Source organism: Excalfactoria chinensis, chromosome Z (genome assembly GCF_039878825.1).
Source record: "Excalfactoria chinensis isolate bCotChi1 chromosome Z, bCotChi1.hap2, whole genome shotgun sequence".
NCBI lineage: Eukaryota > Metazoa > Chordata > Aves > Galliformes > Phasianidae > Excalfactoria > Excalfactoria chinensis.
The window spans coordinates 22,733,765-22,758,082 of NC_092857.1; the positions used below are offsets into that span (position 1 = coordinate 22,733,765).

The following is a 24,318-nucleotide window of genomic DNA, read 5'->3' on the forward strand; positions in this document are numbered from 1 at the left end:
TCTGGTACCATGAGATTATTACACAGATCTTCAGGAACATCCATGCTTTAATGCAGTGACTTAGCACATCAGAAACAAGAAAAAAAGGCAAAGTGAGCCTGGCTGACTGTTTTTTCAATTTGATGCTGGGTTGAATCATCTCTGGAGATGCTGGCCTGCAATAGGTAACCATAAGCGTAGGCCTCAGATAGATACGTAGAGAAATGCGTAGTCTTTTTCCTTCAAAAAAGTGAGATTGTCTGAAAGACTTTGTTTTCCATCTTGGTTTAAAGTTCCAAAGCTGTGTGTCTAACCATATTACTGAATGTTACCATAAAGTCAGAAGCAAGTGAGAGGGCGAGCAGTGGGTTTTAATTCTTTAAAGTTGGTGCTCTGGTAAGAAAAATAATTTGGGATGAAAAGAATGGAATGATATGAGAAGAAAGAGCAAAAACTGACTTAGCAGTCATAGGATGCTGTACTTTTCAAAGATGATAGCAGACCAGTGTACCCATCAGGAAGGAGGTCTAATGCTTTACCTCTGGCTGGAATTGTAGTACACACCTTTGGAAGGTCACCAGCTAAATTCAAGCAGGAAGGAAGAAGACAGTGAGAACGTACTCCTAGTTCCATTCCTAGGAGTCTGTACTCAGCAATCAATGCAACATATTGTAGTGCTTGCTTCTAAATGTCATGACTATATCCAGCCTGGTTAAAATGTACAAACACAATGAATAATATGCTTTCAAGAAAAAGGAGTCTGCTAAGTCAAGCTTTTCTGTCAAACAACTTGTCATGAGTAAAATAACATAAATAAAATGTATTCAGCAAAAATCAATGCATGTGGTCTGTTTTGCTGGCAGTTTTCACATTTTAAAACAATGACCATTACAATATTCTATTCTCTTTTGAAAGTATATGCAAATGACCTCTTAATTATAGGTTTATCAGGATTCTACACAGACCACTATGTGACTCTTTGTGTGAGATATAAATGAATGGGATTAGAAAGGAAGCAAAATTCATACTGTCCAATATTTATTACCTGAGATCACTTTGGAAGCTGCAAAAAAGACAAATTCACTAAAGATGAGACAAAACTCTTCTGTGTATAACCTAAGTAACATTTGTGTCCAGATCATTTTTTTTCCATTCCAAGCTGTGGATTGTAAGTAAGTAACCAAGTACTCCTAGTTTGAAATTGCATTCACTCCCTTTGTCTTCATGGGATAGATCTTCACTGCATTCAAGACCAAACCACTTGATTGTGTGAACAGCTGTCATGCTGGCTCACACGCAGTTTCAAGTATGTTGAGCCATCTGGCTCACCAGCTAGGAAGATTCTAGCTTTAGGTTTTGTTTAGTATGCTGGAAATATTTGTGGACTCTTGCATTATTCTTCTCTTTTCCTTACTTTTTCACCTTTCTCCTACATACTGTTCTCCTTTTTCATTTTCCTACTTCACATCTTTCACTCTAATCCCAGACAAAGCAAGGTCCATGTGTTGGTTACTGTCTTCGTCTTTACTCATCCCTGCTATTGCTATGTTCCAAACAGGATCTCAGGCTGCCCCCTTCACTAAATTCAGACTTAATTATATACTGATGATGTGGCCAGAATTTAGGACAAGAACCAGCACTGCAAACAGCATGATTTCTAAAGTGATGAGATTTTAGTGTATTGATGTTTAACCAGAACCCTCAAAAGTTGAATCTTATTTTCCTATGTCCCATTTCCTTCACAATGATCATATAGCATCGTCTGGATGTTCTTCAGTGTTCCATACAGGGTTGGACAGAATTTGAAGACTACATTGCATAACAAGACAATGTAATTTTTTGTTATCGCTGCTGTTGAGGCTCACTCCAAACATGTACAGAGGCTTCAGATTTCAAATAAGATGTGGAGTAAATACAAGAAAGTGGGATATGTAACTAATGAATGGCACAGAGAAATATAGACAAAAGCAAATATAATTCTTATGAGGAAAGATAGACTTGAAATACTATAAGGATTCTGACTAGTGGACAAAAGCCACATATGCTAATCTAAGGCCAGAATTTTATTCTTACCCTGGAACTGGGTGAAAAATAATTCTTCTTCCTCTTTTTGAAATATGTTTTAGAAATTTAAGACATGTTAAAATATGACTTGATTATAAAATATTTTATCTTGGACATTTGGACTGTTTATATTGTAAAATAAACTTACTAAAATTTTTCTATACAATATTCTAATTATCAACATAAAAAAAAAAAAAAAAAAAAAAAAAAAAGGCCACTAGTTGTTGGTACTGTTGTTTTGTTGTTGGGTTGTTTTTTTTTGGTTGTTTTTTTTTTTTTTTTAATTTAGCCACTTTACTCATTTGTTAACAGCAGAAAGCCCATCTTGGGCTCATTTTCTGGTGTTACAATGCACAAGAATCTGTTCAAAACTGAGACTTCTATATTCAGTAAATCAAGCAGTGAACTTTAAATGTAATGGATGGTCTTGTTTGGACCGTCTTCTACTTACTTTTTCAAAATAACTAAGATGACAATTGACAAAATGCAGAGATGGATACTACTACTTCCCACATAGGAGAAAGAGAAAAAAACAAAACAAAACAAAACATGAAAAATCTATCTTTCTCTACAGACCTTATCTGATAGCCTATTTTCTTTGGCAATTATTCGGTCACCTAATAAAAGCAGTGAGACATAATTTTAAAAAGCACTGCTGAATTTTCCTTATGACTTATATGAAAGTTATTCTTTGAAAAGTGAAAATACAGCTAGGTCATCAGCTGAACAAATGGTCATAGCTTTACTGAAAGCAAAGCCGGTTTCTGTCATCAGGGGAATCTGTTCCCTTTGTCCACTGTATCTACATTTAATTTTGAATGCTAACATTTTAAAGAGATCTGATAGCATTTTACAGGGCAGTAGAACTGGTGGGGATGGTTTTATTGCGATCTGAAACAATTCATAGCATATGGCTTATAAGAAAGTTATTTACTACCATTTACTTGCCGGGCTTACATTTGGTCTTATGACCAATCCTGCAGCCTTGACACTTTTTTTTCTTAATGGCTTTTCAGATACATTATACACTAATGTATTTCTAGGATATTAAAAATCATGAGAAAATGTTTATATGAAGGAGAGTATAAGCTATGAAATTAATTCAGGTGTTTTTCTTATTGCTTTTCTTCATTTTAATAATAATTAAAAAAAAGAGAGATTTTAATTAGATTAAGCTAAAATTATGACCTGACTAAATTTAGTAGGTGGTATTCTCTGACAAAGAAACTTGTATTTGAAGTGTAAACATCAAACAGAAATGTTAATGCCAAACAATCTTTTCTGACAGCATCTTTACACAGTTCATTGGCTTGACTTTTCTCTGATTCATATTTGCAATAGCATAAATACTGTTCTTTGCATTGACTCACATCTGGCATAAGATATGTTCTCTGTTTTAAACTGGCAAAAATACTCCAGATACCACAAATTAGAGGAATTTTTTTTATTATTATTATAATTTTTTTCTTCTGGATGACTAACACTGAAGAGTGAAAGTGTTTATTTTACTAATCTTATTATCCTAACTCATATTGGGCCTTTCATCTCCCCAGAACAGCTGTTGCCTTCTTCTCCACTAATATGGGGTGTAGATGTTAAGCTTTGCTTTAGATGAATCTACCTAAAGCCATTTCCCAATGAAGAGGCACTGATACTTTTGTTTAAGCCTCTGGCATCAAATTTAGAAGTTTTATTAATAAGCTTTGCTGTGGAAAGTCGGTATTTTCAGTACTAAAGCAGTCTGCACAGATTCCTGATTACTGATGCATGCACTGATACATACAAGATTCTCTGCTAAGTAATTGACTTGCACTACTAGAAGAGCTCATAAAGCCATGGCCAAATTTAGCGTGTGTTTTTAAGAAATATGACTGCTTGCATTTTAACTATCAAATTATCAGTATGGTTTTTATCTTCCTGGACATGTCATTGAAAGCCTTTTTGGAGGTAGCCTTGCTGTTTGAAGTTAAGTGAAATGGCTTTAAATAGCAAAGAATGCAAGCAAATGGAAGAGAAATCTAAAATTTTCAGAGTTGCTTTTAGATTTCTGCCACTCCACACACCTGTGTTTGGTTTCTGCCATCCAGACACTCAACCAAGCATTAATAATCTGAAGCCTTTGCACCACCAAACAGGAGAGCTGACATTTGTACAAAGAAAGAAAGAAACAGTAAATGGCTTTTTCCTGTTACATCAACACCTGGGTTCTTGTGTCAGGAAGTCGAAGTCCTACCAGACCTCCACACACTAGAACAGTAGAAGCAAGGAGAATAGGGATTGCTTTGGTGATGCCAACAAGGGAACCAAATATCAAGTTTCCAAGGACAGCTGCTGCTTTGCATAGTGCATTCAAAAAGCCAAAGCCAGTTGCCCTAAAAGAAAAAAATAAAAATAGAATCAATTTAAATGTGCATATACAATTGAAAGCCCATAATCAAATCTTCAGTGAAATGAATCAGTACAGGCCTAGTACCTTACAGAGAAGTAATGCCAACAAGGATTCTGTACCTGGTCTTTTTTTTTATGTGAAATTTTGTTTCTACTGCAGCAGAGCTTTATGGAGACAGATTTATTCTGCCCTCCAGAAATCAAGATGGGTAAATAATGACTTTGTACTTTTACACAACAGCAAAACCTGCAGCTGGAAATTCAGTAACATCTATCATGCTGGATTGGTAGACAGAAGGTTGGAAATCTTTCAAGAGCTATTTGGAAGGAGGTTTCTAAAACAGAAGGATGAGCATCATGGGGTACTAAATAAAAATGGATTTCTTATAGGTAGCGTGCACATTCAGTGAGTACTTTTTCAAAAGGCTAATGAGACCTGTAATAATAATGATTAGCTATCTGTTAGGAGCAAGGAGCATGAGGCTCTAAAAAAAAGCCTTGTTTGGTACAGAAGACCCTGAGAATCTTATGAAAAAAGGGGAAGGAAATAGGTTGTTAGCAGAAAGCATGGTATGGGCAACTCAGCAGGGCTTTCTCTTTGTAGAGTGTGATTTTAATAATATTTGGTCACCAGTCTGTAAATGTATTACACAAACTTCTATCATTTTAATAAAATATGTTATGACATGACTGTGTGATTCATAGTTGCAAGAATAATCTTGTTCTAACAAAAATGTTCTAACAAGATCATCCATACAATGGTAGAATCACATTTCTCAATTCTCAAGAAGTGAAAGGGAAAAGGAATACATGGAGGTCACACTGTGCTCACAGGGACAAAGCAGTAGCACTCAGGAGGAGATAAGTTTTTATTTAGAAAAATATGCTTCTACATTGGTAATGTTAAGAATGTTAGAAGGAAAAATGCCTCCAGTCTAAACAGAAAAATTAACATTGATACTAATGGATTGAGTGACTAAATGGTTGCCTAGTTATTATACTGAGACTCTATGTAAAGAGATAGAAATCCTCTACTCATATGCTGTGCACTCCTAGGAAGTACATATGACAAATGTCTGCTACCACAAACCCTTAAGACCATCCCAGAGAATCAACTGGAAGCAGGCAGACTTGCTCCCAGCTGAGAGCAAACTTACAACTGAGAGGTTTACCAAGATTCTTTACAGAAACATTTTTTTTTTTTTTTTTTTTCCTTTCTTTTTTTTAAAGTAAACCTCGCAAGGGGGAAAACTTCCTCAAGCAAACAATGCATGTGTCTGCAGCCATCATCTCACTGGTTTGCCTTTTCTTCAACTTCAGAATCATTTTAAGTAACAGCACTTTCTCAAATTCTTGGTTTAGTTAGAAAGATGTTCACTGAGTAGACTTAATTAATGAACATATTAACGAAGACTAGTTAATATAACTTCCAAAAGTTTTTATTAATTAAGATTAAATACTCATTTGTCCATTTCATCATGACAAAGTCAATTTCTTTATTTAAAACATTTCTTAAGGAAGTGAAATCACAGAAGTCCATACTTAGCATTTGATTGTCAGCTCTGTATATCGCATACCTTTCTCATCTCAGGACAAGATACAAGATAATATGTTTCACTGTTTGATTATAACTGTCATATACACTAGAACTTTGGCTACATGTCTCCTGCAATAGACAACAGTGTTTTGGTCTCTCTAAAAACAACAAAAAAAGGAAAAGAAGCAGAAGGGCCTCAAATACACCTTCTGAACAGTGACAGAGAGAGCCTTCACTGCCTTTTTTAAGATTTGATTAGACCTGCAGTACTTATACAATATTTAGTGCCAAAAAAGCTGAACTTCCACCTAGAGGTCATCATCATCTTCAAACTGACGAGCTCTGCTGCAGGGCAGCGCAACCCAGTGAGATCTGTCTAAAAGCACACTAATTTTTTAAGCCTTGCTTGAGATACTTCCTGCACCTTTGCAGCAATTCCTTGAAAATTCTTTCCTCAGAGGAGGAATGATCAAGACTTTTGTGGAAATATTTCAAAGGAGCACTGGGAGATGTGCTGAAGGAAGGAATGAAGAACCACACTTCTGGAATAAGAATACTTTCAAAGCCTGTTATCAAGTGTCTATCACAGACACATTGGTACCGCCAGGTCAGACAAAGCTCAGTATCACAAGAGTAGCTGGAGGAAGTGGTCCAGAAAGGGGAGAAGCTCCTAACACGTAAGGAGCTCCCAAATGATACATCATCTAGGGTGACAGAGAGTGGAGATAGGAAGAAGGAACAGGCAGAGGAAAAACTGTGGTACGTACGACTTCATAGACTCATAGAATGGCTTGTGTTAAAGGGACCTCAAACATCATCAAGAGTTCCAAACCACAAGACTTTATCACAAACAGGGAAGAAAATGTTAAAAACAAAACAGGTAGTGAGATTTTAGTATTAATATTAAAGAAGAATATGAAAGGTCTGTAAAAACATCAGGTCTGGTAGAAAGCTAAGTGTTAGAGAAAAAGAATTTTACTGAATGTGTTTTACGTCAGGTGGTAGGAAAGCTGTGATAAAGAAAAACACTCAGCTTCCTTTCACCCAAGCCCCACATAGCAAATGGCACGAATCCAGAGTTAAAAATAGAAGGATTATCCAAGACTTTAGATTAAAAGAGATTGCTTCCTAGTTGCCATGTATGCTCCTTCCTAGACCAGGTGCTTGCATATCTAAATAAAATAGTTCGAAATCACTTTTCCATTGCTTATGGAGCACCTCAAAACTTAGTTTTCCTGCAATAAAGTACTACTGAATATACATAACATGGACATTTGATATCCTTTGTGCCAAAGCTAGTGCTCAGTCTACCCATCACTTTACAATAGACTCAGAATAGCATTTTTGTGTGGGTTGATTATATGCAAATGTTATGAAAACACTGAGTTTCTGAATGTGCTATTGACAATTTTCTGTTGATAGAACATTTTTGGATCTTTTAAAAATCAGTACACAGATGTATACCATTGGCTTTGCAATTACAGCAGTTAGTGTGCACAAGTAAAACAACGTAACGTACCTTCTTCCCTTACAGTTGCCTAAGGAACTGTATTGGTGCAGCATTTCTTACCTTAAAAACACCACCTTTCAATTCCAGCAAAGTGCAGTTGAACCACTTCCACAGGATGGCAGTAGAAAATAGCTGCCAAACAATCTACCGTAGATTAATGACTGCTGTTATGACTCAAATGAGTAGAAAACTTCTCTTCTGACAACCAGAACAATAAAAAGTTGGTCTTAAGACATTCTGAGAATAGGGTTTATTTCTCTTGGGATAGATTCTCAGGGCTTCAGAAGAGAAGAAAAAGCTAAATATAATGAACTGAAGATAGGTGACTTAATTCTTAATCATGACCAAACCCTTATGAACTTCTTTTAGAGGTATTAAAGCAGGCAAAACAGGATGAAATCATTTTATAGCACATCTTGAATTCTAAATATTCCTGGCCATGATTCAAACCCAGATGTCTGGCAGCCTTAACAAAACTGATGAATTGTTGGTTATCTAATGCAATCTGACCTTGATTTACTTTGTGGGAGATACAAGATTTCATTTTATTTGTTGTGTCCATTCCTGGATCAGAGTCTTGGCTTATAAAGTGACTGCTTCCCAAATTAGTTCACAAGAAAACACTGAACATTCATATGAATAAAATGATTGCATTTTAAAGTGATAACAGTCTCCTAAATGTTACCTTTTCAGAAAATTTTAACTCCCTTCTGCTCATATTTGCATTACGAGCAGAGCTAGGAAATTATGCAATGTTACTTCAAGCCCCTAGGGCACACACACGTTACAGCACAATCTATAACTACCTCATCATACTATATTTTTTTTCCACATCACTCTGCCAGTGTGCAGAACAAAGATAGCTTGAGGAATAAAACATGGATCGTGTTGTGAAAGACACTTGATTTTCCTCACGTGTTACAGAAGTTGAAGGGGCACTGTTGTGTTGGGTCTGTATGATGAAAAAGCAGTCTTAAGGATAAGGTAGCTGAGCGCTCTCAGGAGAAAGTACACAATCCCTACTTCTGCCACATAATTTCTATATGATGCTAGCGAATCATGCAAGCTAATGAAATAGTCATTAATATGCTTTTTACATTTTATGGATGCTCAGCTTAGTGCCTTCAAGTTCGTGTTGCTGAAGTGCTGAATACTTACAGCTACAGTGAAAGTTATACTCTGAGCCCATTCCCTCTTCTAAAATGCTAAGTGATCGTGATACCAGGTCCCAAAAGTGACAAATCTGGCACCTAAAGTCAGTTTTGGCAGCATTATCTTTCTCCTCAGTGCCTTAACTTCTGCATCCTCTCTTTTCAAAGGAGCACTCTGAAAATACAGAAAGCTTACAACAGAGTAGAAAATCACTCCATTGCCAAAGAGAAGAAAGTCACTATACACAAAACTGTTCACAAGAAGTTTAATATTCTGCATCAGAGCAGGGCTTTCAGAGCTATGGAACAATATGGTTTGGCTCTCAAGAGGGCTATAACAGATCAAAGACTTCAGAATCTGTTGACAGTCAATCCAGAAAATCATAGCACATTAAGAAGAGAAGACAAAAGATGAAACAAAAGATGAGACAAACTATGAGATAATACTGCAGGTTGACTAAATTTCTTGCTTACTAGAAATTTGCCTATTTATGGCTTCTCGTCACTGGTGTGCTTTAAAATTTGTGCACTGAAAAGTACCTAACATATATTAATTAACATATATTAATCTTTAAATACTACCAAGTGTTTTCTAACTGGAAAATTGAAACCTACCTATGACTAATATTTGTAACATATCTCCTACCTTCTAACACAACTTCTTCATCTGTCTGAAAACCACTCAACAGGTTTACAATCTTGATGTCTCTTATTTTAGACAGTGTGGAAATCAACTCAGGGTTGAAAGAACATACAAGCTAAATTATGTTACAGTGTCATAAACAAAAAATAGAATCATCTAACTTGGAAACAACCTTCAAGATCATTAGGTCCAACCCTTAGCCACATATATAAAGTCTCACCACTAAACCATGTCCCCTGAGTGTCATGTCTGCACGTCTTTTATATACTTCATTAATTACACTCTTAAAAACTCCACCACTTTTCTGGGCAGCCTGTTACCATGCTTAACTACCTTGTCTGTGAAGAAATTCTTCCTAATGTCCAATCTAAACCTACCCCAACACAACCTAAGGCTGCTTCCTTGCATCATATCACTTGTCACTTGAGAAAAGAGGCCTACACCCACCTTGCTGCAACCTCCTCTCAGACAGTTGTGGTGAACGACATCTCCCCTCAGAAGCCTTTTCTTCAGACTTAACAGTCATAATCCCCGCAACCACTCCTCACAAGTCTTGTTTTCTATCCTGTCTCCAATTACATGCTTATCAGGAACTTAGGAGAATCGACTGAATTGCTTTGTATCCAGACATATTTAAAATAAATATAGATACAGGTGATTCTGAATGCATATGGAATTCAAATCCCTTAAGATTCTGAAGCAACCTTAAATCTGCTTTGCAGGCAGATGACAAAGAGGAAACAAAAGTGATTTCTGTATATCACAAACACCATGTATTTCCAAATTACTCACCAAATACCTATCTGTTAGAAAGCCAGTAATCTATTGTAGATTATTTGGAGTATGATCTGTGAAACACCTTTTGTAATAGCATGCATGACACTGGCAAAGCCCCAGTAGCTTGGCAGCTGTGCAAGCTATGCATGTTAACGTGAACTGGCTTCCTTCCACACAGTTTTCTTCTAGACCATCTTCCAGCTGCAGTCTACAACTGCTTTGTGATCATTTCATTCACTGAGAGTGAAGAAAAAGTACATACTGGAATAGTAAAAAAAGCAATGCAGTGAGCATCTTTGCCCCAATTTGAAAAGTCATGGGTAGGAAGAGACTTCCAGAATTGCTGATTTCCTTGTAATTCCATTAGGTAAAAAATGGCTGTGATGGATCCAGAACTTTTAGAAAACTTATCTTCAGTTCATGTCAGCAATGATTTTCCTGGATCAGGTAGACTGGGCCTATGAGTCTGTTTACACTGATAACATGGAGTGATAAACTTTCTATCTGATCTGTTGCAAAAAATATCCCAACAATTTGGCTACCAGTGTATTTTTATTTAGGGTTCCATACAGGTATTACTGCACATGTAAGGTTATTAAAAAAGAAAAATATGGAAAAAAAAATTACTACAATCCCATATTCTGCAGAAACTGTTAAAAACAACCACTGGCTACTAATACAGGTGCCTCAGGATAGTAGCCAGTAACATGGTTGTAATCATTCCTAGTAATGATGAATTATCTTTCTTCCACTAATAACACTGTCTTTTCCACTTACTTTCTTTATTTCATTTTAAGAAAATGCTTGTGTCTGTGATGTTCAACAAAATAACTACTTATAAAGGATATTTATTAGAATTATACCTTAGTATTCAACTGATTAAATAGCTCTTGCAGAAGGAGATTCCCTGAGGTAATAAAGCCAGTATTGTTTACTATTAAATCTTAGTGTTTCAGATTCATGAGTAGTCCAGTGTAGTTGTTTTGATATAACAACAACAATGGATATTAATTTCTTCTATAAAGAGGCATGTGTTCTTTAAAAATAGAATTGAGAAGAAAACATATTCAGCCAGTCTTCATTTTTCCTCCCTTAGAGGATAGTGTCAGCGTCAGTTACATCAGTGTTGACAAAGTCACCCAGCATTTATAAACTTCTGGAAATGTATTTCACTGTATTTGAAACTTCCATTGAGAGACAGAAGAAATAGCACAGTAATAAGAGAAGAGACATTTTGTGATTTGGCAGAAAACTGAAAAGTTTCTTCCACACCCCCCACCAAGGAAAAACGGAAAATATCCTAGCCTATTTGTAGTATTTTCCTGATTAGATGGTATGTGATGTGAAAGACATACCAAATAGCTAAAAAATCTTTTTTCTTTCTTATTATTCTTAAGACAAACTATGATTTTAGTCCATCTAAAACATCACTTTTGCTGTAAAACTCAGACTTAACCATTTATCTTTACCATACCTGCTGATAGCAAGGTTAAAGGAGACATATCTTTACATACCTTCTGTCTGTAGGATACAGCTCCACAGTAATGACATCAAGAGAGTTCCAGGCTGAGATGGTGAGGCCATTGTATAGGCACAGCATACCTATCATCATGGATTCACTGGTCCCAAACCACAGGAAAAAACAGCTTATGCCAGAGAGAACCATGGAACCACCTATGTGGGAGATGGAAAAAAATTCAAAGTGGAACTGTACATGAAAGAAAGATTCTTCTTCGCTTTGTCTAAGATTTTATTCACACAGTGTAGCAAAATAAATGTCTCGTATATTTGAGTTCAAAACTAAAGAAATGCCCTTTAAAAAGAGAAAATGTCACTTTGTGAGAAAAGCTTTCAGTTTGGGGATTTTTCCTGTTTTAAAGTCAAGTCCATACCTAGCATTGTTAAGCGTCCAATTCTATCCATCAGAAGAGCAGACACAATGTTCCCTGGTAACACTGCCAGCGTTCCCAGAAAATTAACAAAGTAAATCCAGTAGGCACTATAGTCATCATCAAAGGAAATCTGGCATCCTGTCCTGATGTGAAAAAATGTGCAATTTATAAAATCACTGTCAACAAATTTATATTGCTCAAGATCTGTGGAAAGAAGAAAAAAAAAAAAAAAAAAAAAGTTTTCAGTTAACAGTTGCCTCCATGTGCACCTTTTGATTAAAAATGTTGCAAGTTTAGACAACCTTAATGACAACTAGGAGATTTTACTGCTTCATAAAATGGCACTAGTTACCACTGTTAATTCTGATAGCCTTTTGTCTTAATAGAAAAATATACAAAGGTCATAAAGGGGTCAACGGAGACCCTGAATTAGGTCAATTATATCAACATATTTCAATCCTGTTTGGATTACATTTGGTTTGGTCCTCTCTTAACAGAATGGTTTTGCATAAAAAGCACTAGATTTCTGCAGGTTTTTATCAGTCATCATTGCCACTGTTCCACAGTCTTACTTGGTATCAGACCTGTGATTTCCACGCCTTTCAGAGACAACCTTTCAGTTAAAACAGCTGATCAGACTTGGTTTGTGTTCTCTTAAAAAGAAATGTTCATGCAGATCTCAGATTAAACTTGTTTTCATTTCTGAGAGGACAGCTTGGCTTTCAGCTCAGTTCTGGTCTGGGAAAATGTACTAAAAATGTGTCTGACAAAGTGATGCAATTAGTTCTTTGTTTATCAAACTGTTTCACTAATTGTGAGCTCTGCAATCTTAGCCTAAGTTGAGACTGTTCAAATATTTCTAATTAAAGCACAAATAACCACAGATACTTCTGACTTCAATTTTTTAATAGTTCTGCATTTAACTAATTATTTTGAAAGCTATCAGTCAGAACCTGTTAGGATTTGATATCAGATTGTCACCACTATACCATAACACTTGTGACCTTCTGAATAAGAATGCAGATGCATTACTACATGCAGTTGTTCAGGCCACTCTTTTTCAAATAACATTTCAGAGGTCTCTCCTTATATTTCCTCCTTTATTTCTTCTCCTTCCATCAGCTTTAAAATCCTTTTCTCAAGAGTGCGTTTCTTCCACATGAAGAAAGCTGGGCATTGCTTGTCCTGAAGCCTAACTCTGTTGCTAATAAGATTACAAGAGTTACAGAAAAGCATTAGAATTGCTTTCTATCTCTGAACACAAGCTTATGTGGCAAGATTCTGCTTTTACTTTTCATGTACAAAAAAACTGAAAAAGAAAACCACACACACACACAAAAAAATCCAACAACAGCAAAGAAAAACAAAACCCAGAAGTCCTTTGCTTAAAATGTGAAAACACATATTAATAATTTTTGTAGAATGTTTAGTAGACTGGAAATGATGGGATAGCAGGCATGCTATAGCAGGCAGAATATTCTTCCACAAATCTTTCCAGGCCAGAATAAAATATACCTGATTAATGGAACCAGTTTCTCATCTTGATTGGATATCTTTAGAAACGTTGAAAATCAAAGAAAAGCTTATTATCTGAGTCAGTGTTAGGCCTGCAGTATTTCAAAGGAAAGTGTGATCCTTTCTATTCTGGTATTATTTTAGTGAGGCCCATTGATTTTATAGCTCTCTGCTTGCCTTATTAGAAATTCAGAATTTATAATCATACCACAACAATTAAATGAGAATATGCAGATGAACAATGCATTTTTTTCATGTAATACCTGTGTTGTAGAAGGTGGTATTCACAAAAGTGCAGTTCCTGAAGTATGTATTCAGAGAAGTTATGTCTTCAAACACACAGTTCTTAAAAAGTGAATCTTCAAAGGTTACTGATTTAAACTTCATCATGACAAACCTGTCCAGTACAAATAATTTGTATCAGATTAATTTCACAGGTTAGAAACAGCAACAGGTCAAGTTGAGGCAGTTACACTGATTTAATGGCATCCTTCTAAAAAATCTCGCCTCCAGAAACAATGATTACTTAATGAGACTCGGGAGATGCAATAAATGATTAGCTGACTCTGGAATACTCTCCTGCAGAAAAAGCACTAATAAAATACATAGTTGCACATAGATGCTTGCCGTAACAAAGTGCAAGCATTTCTATGAGAGTATCTCAGTTGCGTCGTGACAGTCTTGTAAAAGGAACAGTACTTGTAGTTTAGCATTACAGTCAAAATCGAGATCTCAAACACCAGAAACCCAGTCTCTTGGAACAAACAAGCACCTGCTGTTACCAAAGAGTTGAAAGAAAGAATTTTTGAAAGAACCTTTATTTCTCCACAAAAATACACTGAGCGGTGTGTGAGGCTCAAATCCAGATTGTACTGGTTCAAGATTTTAGAAATGGTTTTACAGACCATTATCACAGCAATTATGTTGGCAGTTTATACAACTAGATATCTAGCTGAAAGGATGGGCTTTCTAGCTCTGTGCCTGGGAATATAATTGCGAGAACAAATGTATTGTCAGTAGCTTTTTCTATTTCTGAACATCCTTGTTTCTACTGGCCTTTATTTAAATCTTTGGTCTTTGATCATGACTTTTAATCAAGTTATCAGTAGAAAAAGTTAAGGACAAAGAATCTTACTAGTAGTTACTTCCTAACTAAACTTTATTAGGCTTAAAACAATACTGTAAGACTTGTAAGAGTTTCCACTGTACTCTTAATACTATTATTAAGGTAACAAAACAAAATAAATAAATAAATAAAAATAAGACAGATGCAGTAACTAAGGAGTATTTTTCTAAGGTACTTCAAAAACAGTGCTTTAACTGTTGTTTAAGAACTGTTAAAAACCCCTCCAAACATAGATATGATTCTACTCTAATTAAGCCCAATGTGATTAGCTAAGTGTTTGTCTTACTAAAAGCCTAATGGTAGGAACAGCAGCACGGAAAACATGTTACATTTTAAACAGTAGGAATTATACACTCAGAAATGATGTCTTTGGAATTGCATATTGATGAGATAGTATAGCAAAAACGAATTATGATTATCATAGAAGAATTACTGGCTAATGATTATCTTTCTGTATTGGTCAGAAAAGCAGGTGTTCTCAGCCCATTAGTTTTACTTACTCCATCATTGCTCATTTCTGACACTGATTAAAATCATGTTGGCGTTCAGTGTCAGCTCATTATCATTTTACATATAACACTTTCCATTTTGAAAATTAACTTAATATCAGAGGAGAACAAAGAGCATTTAGCAATTAGATTAGTCAGATGTAATAGGAAAGACAGATTATATGTCCTATGAGCTCCTGATGCACACATCAAGTTTTGACAGGAAATACATTGTACTCTATTAAAAATGGAATAACAGTGATCTGAATTTGAACCAAACAGAAATGTAATGCGGTAAAAAGTGAAGCATTGCAGCTTCTTCCAGATGAAGGAAACACTGAAATGAAGAGTGACAGGAATACTGAAACATTTGTGGATAAAGAATTTTGTATCAAAAGAGTTCGCCTTACTGCTCAAAATAGCTTGTGAAATCTCAAATAACTGTCAGATGCCTGTTGAATTTGCACACTTGAAAGTGCTTTAGAGTAGATTAGTATTAGACTTAATGTTTTAAAGTAATTTTTAATTCAAATTAATAAGATCTTGGTTGACAGAGTACAAATCATCTAAAACTTACTGACTGTAAGTGGTTCCTTGCTTTTAGGAGAACAGATGCCTCTTGGAAAGCAACTGAACAGGGATGTAATTGCTAGTTTAAAAATGAGATAACTGCTCATTTTTATCTGCAATGCATAAGCTGTGTCAAAACTCAAGTTCTTATTAGAGAAGAGAAAAAGCCCTGAATTAATAAAATCATTATTTTTATTTACTTAGATGTATCTTTTCATGTGGAAATGATAATTGCTTATCACCATTTTATCTAGGAGACCACTCAAAAGGTGGTTTTCTTAATCTCTTAAGACAAACCAGACACTTAAAACAGCTGTATTTAATTTTCTTCTGAGTTATCTGTTATCTGTAAAAGTCTAGCTAGAGCTTTATTAAGTATACATTCAGATTAAAAGAAAAAAAGACATTGCCAAAGTGTTGTCCTCCCATTTTAGAGCTGTTCATGGTCTTGTTGCTATGGACTAGTAATTAATTTCTGTTTTCCTGTGCAAAGATCTTATCCTCTCAAAGTTTCACGTTTTCAAAGAAGCATCTTAAATCAATACAAGTAAAAAATAGCAATGTAAATGAAAGTACATCCTTCCTCTTCTCTCTGCAATGTTCTGCCACAAACACTGGGTCTGAAAACCTTTGAACCCCACTGCGGAAAGAAAGATTGTTAATATGAGCTTTCCGGTCCACTTTTCAGTCTGTTTTCAGGAGGCCAGGGAAGCAGTGTTAGCATGAGGGATCCAAAACTAAAGAGAGCAAGGCATACACAAGAGCACTTTTCCTCATGCAGCAATGTACTACTCAAAACTGAAGTATGGTAAATTGTACGAGACTGAGAGTAGAGACATTAAAACAAAACAAAACAATTATCAGTCGATAGGGGAAAATGTTATATTAATCAGACTTCCTGGAATACATGCATTAAGAAAACTATAAACCTGTCATTGATGTATTCTCCGCTGCTGTGAATTTGATTTTCCAGTGTAAAGTTGAAGACGAAATTTGAAACCTCCTCGTTGCGGAAGAGTTTCACTCGGGACGCATACTCATCTGACTGAAGGTGTTTAATGACATCAGGAAACCAGACAGATAAGCCATAGTAGCTGTGAAAAACAGAAAATGCTCTGTTATGCCCTGGGGCCTGCTCCAGTGGGACCACAATACAGCTGTGCTCCCAGAGCTCTAATCTGCCAAGGTCCTCCCATTTTGGATTTTCCCTGTTCCCATCTGTATCCCTCTATCTGCTTCTGTCCCAGTAGGTGGTGTCACCACTAGTCCTGCTTCTTGCTGGGGAGGTAAGAAGAACTCAGATGCTAGGCCCTGCCATGCCAAAGACCAGGAAGTCCTATGGGCATCCAAACATGAAGAATAAAGCTCTTCACAGAATCACAGAATCATAGGGGTTGGAAGGGACCATCAAGCGAAACTCCCACCCTTTGTAAACTGCAGACCTAACCTGAAGAATCCCTGAAAACTAACCTAAAGAATATGAACTTACTTTCAAGTTAGGACACCAGGTTCGTATTTTTAAAATGTTGAAACAGTCACAGTTCTTCTGTGCTTGCTGACTGCCTGAATAAAAATACTGAAAGATCTCAACGCCAGAAGATGCCAGTGTCCTAAGACGGACATTATCTGAGTCTGGTTTACTATCAGGAATAGACTACATAAAAGAAGTATTTATTTTTAATAAAAGTATTATTATTTACTTTTGTAAAGTTACTGAATAAGGGTTTTTCAAACAAAAATAGTAATCTGAAGCACAGAGATTTGTATACAGATGACGATTCTTCTGTCAAGTCCATAAATAAGGATCTCAACCATTCTTACCCAAAAGAGAGGGTGAACCATACAATTGTGAGCTTGATCGTATTATCCTTTACTGGGTAGTTGAAGCACCTCATGAAAGTCAACCAAATCTGAAAAGCAATAGGAAATGCACTCATTTTAAGTTGTATTTTGAGTAGTTTTGTTAAATAGTACAAGTTTTTTTATTCTGACTTGCTTGCTTTCTCAGGGAATCAGTGAGAGCAGGTGACCTTGATACTGAACTGATAGCTGTACATTCCATGCCTTTCTGGTTTCTTTTCACTTTGTCCATTAATTCAGTTGTTCTCTGACTATGTAGAATTGTGCTATCTTTTAGGTAGCTTCATTAACTATCTTAAATAAACATGCATAGCTGAAGTATCTCTCAGGAGTGTTTCCTTCTCACTTCCCAGCTTAAAGTTGAGAGAAACTATCTTCAGTAGTTCAACAGGGACTCATCTGGAGTATGATCTGTCATAACCTACCACAGATAGAAAATGGTATTTTAATCATATGAGGAAAAGTTAGGACTACCACTAGGTCAAAAATATTACAGTAGCGCTGACTGATAATGGTGTTTTCCTCTTCCTCTCCAAAGAATGTCACCCTCTTCAAGACAAGAGGCTGTTTATTTTAGGGATTTTTAGTGTATATCATGCACCAGGGAAGACACTCTTGCCCAGGGGCTAGTGCAATCAAATAATAAGGATGTGAAATAGTAAAGGTGCAATTCCTTTAAAGCTGTTTTAGTAAAACAAAACAAAACAAAACATTTCTATATAGAAATATTAAATTCCTGAACAAGTAAGTTTAAAAGTAGACACTTCCCATTTTGTTTTACATTGTTATTCATATGGAAAATGTCTTTTTTTCCAAGCAAAGCAGCTTTGATTTGAAATATATAACAAAACTTACTTTACAATGCTTCACTAGAGCTCTTGGAATCTTTAAGATGCCAGGTTTTAACACCTGTGAAAAACTTTTTAAACTTTTTCAATGATGTGGATTTTTTATTTTATTTTATTTTATTCTTATTAATGAGTTTCACTCAACTTTCATTTTTAGGTTTGATGATACTGCATAATTTTGATTTTACAAAAAAAAAAAAAAAAAAAAAAAAGAAAAAAAAAGAAAAAGAAGTGGAGCAGAATCTCAATGGGTATGTATTGATCTCTTTGAATTACCTCTAATGTAGTTTTCTTGAAAAATATGGGATGTATTTAAAATATATGCATATTCTGTTGCGTATAAGGCCTTATGGACATCCATTTACACAAGTTATTTGTGACTTTACCATTTGTAGGTAAAGACTGTTAATTTCATCTCATATCACCTCTTCACACATGTAGATATTAATATGTATTTTCAGCACAAATTATATTGTGGAGATTGAGCAAATGTTAGCCATTACTTCTGTGAAGGCCAGTGCAACATTTTTGTCCTCTCCTTTTTCTCTCCACCACCACCTGCTGTTCATCAATGCCTTTTCTGGCCCAGGACGCTAGAATCTTACACTGGTTACTGACTTGCGTGGAAAACATAGAATTGCAGTTATTGGAAGCATTAGTTCAAATTATTATTATTTTTTTTTTTTTTCCATTTCTGAATGCTAATTATAAAAGGTAATTTCATAATAAATAGAGATGTTGTTACTTACACCATATAGCTCTGTGCGAATTCTAACAAAACACCTCCTGTACCAAGTTCCCGTGTCACTCTCTATTTCTATGAGCTCATCTATCTGCTTTGGAGTTTTAATTCTGTTAACCTAGAAATAGAAACAGAACAGCAAATATTTGCATTTTCTTGAAGCACTGAACTGAATATCAAGGAGTATTAGAAGGTTTTAATAAATCCCATAAACTAAAAATGAACAGGTATTAAGCCAGTGTTTAGATTAGGAATGTTTTAGAAATATGAAAGAACATGCACACTGTAATAACAAAGTTCATTATGAAGGGAACTGTATTGGAAAAGCTCTACTGTCAAACCATGCAGGAAATCCTTTTCCTTTGATTGAAACAACATATTACTGTGAGGCTTTGCTCAAGTTTTGCTGTATTTATATGCCATGAAGGATAAAACATTATTTAAACCTTCAACTGAGCACATCCAGAGTTTGATATATTTTCTGACTTGCCATTAACACATCACTGAAGGCCTATTGATTAACTATGCAGTAATGACTAAAGAAGCTTTGAAATATCAAGAATTAATAGTTGAATAGTGTTTTTCTTTTGTTCTTATTTCCTGTAGCAGCAGCAGGGAACTCTCTTTGTCTTTCGGATGTAGGCTTCAAGGATCCTTTTTTAAGGAGGAAAGAAAAAATTAGATGAAATGGGCTGGAACTGTGCATATTATTCCTGTTATGAGCAATCATCTCCTACACCTAAATTGAAATACGATAAGCAAACATAAAGGAAAAATATAGAAATACCAGTGAACGAGAATGTAATACTGCTTACAATGCTAATTTTCTCTTGCATAATGAAGTGTAGGAGAATAAAAAATTTTAATATTGTCTTATCTCCTCCTTGACCTAATAAATATACTATCGTATAGTTTTAGTTCCACTGTCATCTTAGTAATAGCAAAACAGTGTATTCATCCACAGCTTATTTAAAATAAAGATGAACAGAAAGAGGATAGAAAGAAAATCCATAAAATGGGGAAAGTGACAGACATATGAGAAAGGAAGGACCAACAGATGTGATATTTCAGCTGCTGTTTCTGGCAGACAAAACAGATCCTGTTTTTTAACAAAATGAGGACACCACCCACAGATGTAGAAGAGTGGACTACAGGGAACCAAGGAATAGTGGCATTGATGGTAAAGTTCTAGTTTTCAGCCTACTGTTTTACAGATATATATTGTTTAAGAAGGACCAGCAGCCTCATCCCATTAACAGAAACAACAAAACTCACTAAGCAATTTTAACTGTAACCAAACTACTTTCTGAAATAAAGAAGCCTACTGCCTTGCTAAACTACGATATCTAAAACCTGTAACCTTCCCATCATGCTCTTTCCAATAGCAATAATTCTGTCTCTATCATTTATTTGATCTTAGATTTTTAAAGTTTTTATGAAACATTTTATGCAAAAGGCTTGGACTAGATTTAGAGTTGAGTCCTTTAATATTATCAAAACCCTTGTGCATACAGACTTCCTCAAACATTTTCATGCTACATCTCTGAGTAGAAAGAGCATTTTGAATAATACTCTCTGAGTGAGCATACTTATGAGCAAGCAGCTGAGCTGTAGCCTTTTCAGTGTCCAGGCCACCTGATTTGTTTGAAGCAGTAAAGGCTGGGGGAATTATACACGTTCAGGACCACTACGTGTGATTAGGAACAAAAAGCCCATGGCCTTGACGGTCCTTTAACACACAAAAAAGCTCCTATAGAATCTGGATAATGGTCCATCTGGACCATGCAAATTTAGCTGTCAGTATATGAGGGATGAAGAATGTGGAGGGAGAAGGGGGAGGGAAGGGAGGGTGTGAATACCTATTTAAATGAAAAGAGAACCTCTGTTCAATAGCAATGAGTAGAAATACAAAATGTTTAAAATTCCTGAGAAGGAAAATATTAACAGGAAACTGGAAAGATTTTTTATACACAACAGTGAAAGAATGGAGAGAATTTTGGTTTCCGAGGTAGAAGAATTTTTATTTATTCATTTATTTATTTGTTTTTACTTCAACCTTTAAAGCAGTTATCTAAGTAATGTATATTTTATGGACCCAGGGAGGAATTTAAGCATCTATATGAAGGCTTAACAACTTATTTGAATTTTGTTTCTTCTCAGAATACATTTTTGAAAGTATTTTGAGCTACCAATTACACAAGTTCCACAGTTTATCATTAGACTACATCTAATTTGAAATTTCTAACTCTTAAACCAACTGCTCATCAATTAATTGATGCATTTCTGTTCTAAAGGCTTGAAGGTAAATTCCTCAATAGGATAAGTAACAAGAATAAAAAAGACTTGTGAGGAAAAAAAAAAAAAAGCTTCTCAAAAAAGATGATATCAATATGATTCAGGAAAACAAGTCAAACAAAAGCACCCTAAAATTATACTAATATTAAAGTTACACCTGCTGTTGGAATAGAAAGCATACAATCAAAGTTTATCTGCTTGGTGTAACTGTTGGCAGAAAGCAGAGGAAAAAGCTAACAATTAAGATATACCATGATATTTACCTAAACTGGATGAACCTATGGAGCTCAGGAGAGCTTGGAGAACAATTTTCCAACTTAAAATGTCACAGTAGCCAGTTCTAACTTAAATCAAAGAGAGAAAGGGAAAGAGAGACTAAAGGATATCTGAAGTTCTTTGTGCTGTGGGCTTAACATGATAAAGTGCTAATAATTGTTCAATGAGGAGACAATGATGCATTTTCTAATCATATTATAAGCCTACCTTAGGGGGTGTAGGGACTTTTGTCAGTGTGTAACCCCAACATACTTTGCATGGTTTCTAATCAGCTCCTTGTTATTGTGTTTTCTCAATGGTCATGGCAGAAACTGGCAAAAATCCCAAATAGTGATGTGATGCTACAGCTGATCGTTTCTCATATTTTTTGTCTCAGCACATTGCTGTTTTCTTCCCTGTGCCTAAACTTAAACTAATACTCTGAGTGGTGGATAGCATTTAAGCTATGACTGACAGGCTCTGCAATGAATCAGTGAATAGCCATGCTGGCAGAAGAAACTGAAAAGGTGACTTGAGAGCAGGAATACCTTTAAAAGCATCACAGATGAGCACAAATCAAATGTGAATTTACACTCTAAGTGTACAATAAGAGTAAAGACAAATAATATAAAATAAGGCCACGTTAGATTAGGGCTAGGTCACTGGTGTACCAGTAAATGCAGCTGTAACATGATAGATAGGCTAACTAGCCTTCCTTCAGATGGAATTCTTGAGTTTCCTTGTGGAAAATAAATAAATAAATAAATAAATAAATAAATAGATGTAACTATATCAGAGACAATAAGTTGTAAGTGTTAGTGGTGTAAAATCATAGGGTCAGATGGTCATTCCTCAGACTGCCTGCAAATGCAGAACCTATAATAGGATTTCTTAATTGAGTTGTATGTGCATTAATGTAAGAAGAAAGCCCCTGGAAGAGGAATAAAATTATACACGTGTCTATGAGAAGGAGCAGAGTAGTAGCAGCACTCCCATGGTACAACACAAGCTGATAAGGGAAGATGGTTTTCAAGTAAAAAAAAAAAAAAAACAAAAAATACTGCAAGATATTTTGAGAAAATTACCAGATCTGTAAAAACAGTATCTCAAAATAATGACAGTAAATTTAAAAAAATATTATTTTAGCTGGCAAAAATGAAAAAAAAAAAATCAAAATCTCAGAAAAAGTAGTATCAGCTGATTTAGACTTCCACATTTTTCTACTGTTATTATTAAACATGATAGACATTACAACTAGAGTCTATTTATTATCCCCACGCAACAGAGAAATCTATCCAACTATGAGTTTGCATGCTCAAGAAATTGCTGGCCAAAGGCTGAGATCTTAAAATCTGCTGAATGTGTAACAATTTCATAGGAACTCAGTTCCTATACTTAGATATTTACTGTGCAAATTATTTGCTTTGCCAAGCAGAGTAATAATATTGATTGCTTAAGCACTCAAGATCTCACCAGTCAGCAAACTGGTTGATATGCTAGATGGTGAACATTAAGTGTAATAATACTCACTGTGAAGACTTTCTCAGGCTGACCACGAGCTCGCATGTTTGTGTCATGTATCTGCTTGAGAATCATCCAAGCCTCATCATGTTTTCCAATCTAAACATTGGATGAAAGCATTTAAACAAAACATACATTCAGATAGCCACTGAACAATCTTACCTCTTGTTATACAGATGTTAATGTGTAAACACAATCAGAGAATCAGAGAATAACAGAATAGTACAGGCTTGAAAAGATCTATGGAGATTATCTGGTACAACCGCCTCCTAAAGCAGTTTCCCTAAATTAGGTTGAACAGGAAAGCATCCAGGTGGGTTTTGAGTATTTCCAGAGAAGGAGACTCCACAGCCTCTCTGGGCAGCCTGTCCCAGTGCTCTGTCACCTTCAAAGTAAAGAAACTTTTCTCATGTTCCCGTTTTCCAGTTTGTGCCCACTGTTCATTGTCCTGTTCCTGGGCACTGCTGAAAAGACTGTGGCCCCATCCACTTGATACAACCCTTCAGATATATCTAAGCATTGATACGATCCCCTCTCAGTTTCCTCCAGGCTGAGCTCCCAGCTCTCTCAGCCCCTCCACAGAAGGGAGATGCCTCAGGCTACTCATCATCTCTGTGGCCCTCAGCTGCCATTGTTGAACCTCAAAAGGTTCCTCTTTACCCACCACTCCAGCCTGCCCACATCTAACTGAATGGCAGCACAGCCTTCTGGTGTGTCAATCACTCCTCCCATTTTTGCATCATTAGGAAATGTGCTGTGGTTGTGCTCTGTCCCTTCATCCATGTCATTGATGAAGATGTTACACAAGACCAGAGCCAGTATCCACACCTGCAGAACACTGCTAACTACAAGCCTCCAACAACCACAATCACAACCCTCTGAGCTCTGCCAGTCAGGCAGTTCTCGATCCACCTCACTATCTGCTCACCTAACCCACACTTTCTAAGCTTATGTACAAGGATATTATGGGAGGTAGTGTTAAAAGCCTTGCTGAAGTCAAGGTACACAAAACCCACTACTATCCTTGAAGGGAGAGCCACTCATGACTTCATAGAAACCTATCTGATTGGTCATGCATGATTTTCCCTTGATGAATCCATGCTGACTACTCCTGATAACCTCCTTCCACTTACTTGGAGGTGACACCCAAAATAAGC

General features: G+C 35.8%; 1 protein-coding gene across 2 annotated transcripts in view; it reads right to left on the reverse strand.

The window, feature by feature from the left end:
- Positions 1-1,435: 1,435 nt before the first annotated feature.
- SV2C (synaptic vesicle glycoprotein 2C) overlaps positions 1,436-24,318 on the reverse strand; it is a 92,478-nt gene continuing 69,595 nt past the window's right edge. The window contains exons 6-13 of one of the 2 annotated variants that reach the window (XM_072358913.1): positions 23,171-23,260; positions 19,098-19,208; positions 17,462-17,550; positions 16,570-16,734; positions 13,720-13,853; positions 11,942-12,145; positions 11,564-11,723; positions 1,436-4,415 (exon numbers count right to left, since the gene is read on the reverse strand). In XM_072358913.1, coding sequence (XP_072215014.1) covers positions 4,232-4,415; positions 11,564-11,723; positions 11,942-12,145; positions 13,720-13,853; positions 16,570-16,734; positions 17,462-17,550; positions 19,098-19,208; positions 23,171-23,260 — 1,137 coding nt within the window. In that variant the 3' untranslated portion in view covers positions 1,436-4,231. The remainder of the gene's footprint in view (positions 4,416-11,563; positions 11,724-11,941; positions 12,146-13,719; positions 13,854-16,569; positions 16,735-17,461; positions 17,551-19,097; positions 19,209-23,170; positions 23,261-24,318) is intronic. The other variant, XM_072358914.1, reaches the window with a different exon arrangement.